The 1,958-nt window shown below is 49.0% G+C and overlaps 1 protein-coding gene across 1 annotated transcript; it reads left to right on the top strand.

Moving 5' to 3' along the window:
• Positions 1-697: 697 nt before the first annotated feature.
• L3040_005168 (uncharacterized protein) lies at positions 698-1,429 on the top strand (the record flags this gene model as incomplete). Its single annotated transcript, XM_007296971.1, has 2 exons — positions 698-884; positions 939-1,429. The coding sequence occupies 2 exons, from the start codon at positions 698-700 to the stop codon at positions 1,427-1,429; spliced, it is 678 nt and encodes a 225-aa protein (XP_007297033.1).
• Positions 1,430-1,958: the final 529 nt, after the last annotated feature.

Here is a 1,958-nt window from a genome sequence, read left to right as displayed (position 1 = left end):
GGGATAATGCAGAGATGGATAGATGGATAGATGCATAGATGCATAGATGGATAGATGAGATGAGTAAGTCAGTGAATAAGTGAGTAGGATGGGTTGGGTTTGGTTTATAGGCCGTTTTTGTATCGATTTGATTTAATTGATTGATGGATGGGTGTTTTTGGTCTGGTCTGGTATATGTATTTTACGGAGACGAACGAACGAGCGCGTTGTAGATTAATTTGTTTATATTGTTGTGTTTAGGGAGGAGGAAAAGGAGAAGGCAGAGGAGGAGGACGGGGAAATGGAGATGGAGATAAGGAAAGAAATGATAGTTATAGAGAGAAAGAAGGAGGGAGAGAGGGAGAGACACAAGGTTCATCTCGACTAGAGAGGGTTGGTTCTAGATAGTGGAAGCTCTCCTCTTTACGGACAATCTGGGAAATCGGTTAGTACATTGGTTAATAGAGCAGTTGACCGACGAGTGTTGTGCAATTCATCTTGAATCATGCAAACTCGCTAAAAAGTAGACACGGTTCTTAGCGCGACTTTTGGCGTAAAGACATCGCGTCCCCTTTCCAACCCTCTAATTCTTAGACTTCCTAGACACCACCACTTCATATTTCATCCTGCCACTACCCCGTCTCAATCTTCTGCAATCCCCTTCTCATCCGCAATCCACACCCCGAATCATCTATATCCTTATCTATCAAGCGCAACAATGGTCCTCAAACGCAAACGCTCCGAATCCGAAATCTCCACCTCATCGTCGCTCCTCTCCTCCCCGTTATCATCATCAAACTTCATGCCCATCGACTCCCAACCGCAACTCGCCATGCCCTCCCTCTTCGCCTCCCGAACCCGGAAACGCTACCGCGACAACCGTCCTGCAGAGTCCGAGGTTCATCGTATGCCATGCTTCTTCCTGTCCGCCGACTGGCAGGCTCTAATTCCATCTACAGAACACACCCTATCACTTCTCTTCTCGGCGCAGCAACGGCCGCCCCAATGCTCTCTGCCCACCTCGTTTCGACCGTCGTCACCCGCGCAGAAACCCGTGTCTGCGGTGCCGTCGAGTCAGCCGAGTCAACAAGCTAGCCTGCACTCGTTCTGGCACGGGCCAATGGCGGCGTCGTCGACACGGCATGCTTCGCCATCGAGTGCTTACTCGGCGTCACCTGTAACGACCCCGGGAGATTCTCCGGGGGTGGACTCGATGTTCCCTGCGACGAATTGCGAGGATTGTGATGCTTCGCTGGGAGCGTCGAACGATGTGGACGCCATGGATGTGGATGTGATGGATATGGATACAGGGATGGTGAAAAGCCATGCCTGTACGGCGTGTGGAAAGTGCGTGTGTCATGGCTGTTCTGTCAGCAATCTGGGTGCTGAGCGGAGGTGTCTCAATTGTGCCGGGAGGAAGACGGGGGCGTTCGGGTTTGTGAATAGGTAGGAGGATGTTCTTTTTTGGAAAGGGTACTGAGGCCCTTAGCTGCTCTGGCTAATGGTGTTGTGGCGGTATATATCTCGGATTGAAGGATTCAGGATTAAATAATAATGGACTCTGAGACGACAGCTGATGGATGTTTGAATATGCTTCTCTTTTCAATTTGTCTCTGCGAGTCGCCAAGTGGCACAGCTAGCATAAAACAAACGGCGCTTCGCGGCCTCTTCATCGCTCATAACGCGCTAAGTAAGTACTTCTTCTTCGTCTTGCTTACTTCGTATATCCTCATTCGCCTATCTTCTTCAAGTCCATATTCTCCCTTCCCTTGTCACTACTTTCCTCTCTCTTGCCTCTCCGATCTCCGCAATTTCCCCGTATATATCGACAAACACCTACTCCTCTTACCGTATTTCCCTCCCAACCATCATCTATCTATATCTGCGACCATTTCAATCTTACTCATTACCAATCAAACCAATCAATCAACCTTCCTGCGTTAAGCTCCTTCTCCCCCGACTATTATTAATAGATAATT

Source organism: Drepanopeziza brunnea, assembly GCF_022702325.1.
Source record: "Drepanopeziza brunnea f. sp. 'multigermtubi' strain 214-2 chromosome Unknown ctg8, whole genome shotgun sequence".
In the NCBI taxonomy this organism is placed as follows: Eukaryota; Fungi; Ascomycota; class Leotiomycetes; order Helotiales; family Drepanopezizaceae; genus Drepanopeziza; species Drepanopeziza brunnea.
This window is presented reverse-complemented; position numbering and strand designations above follow the sequence as displayed.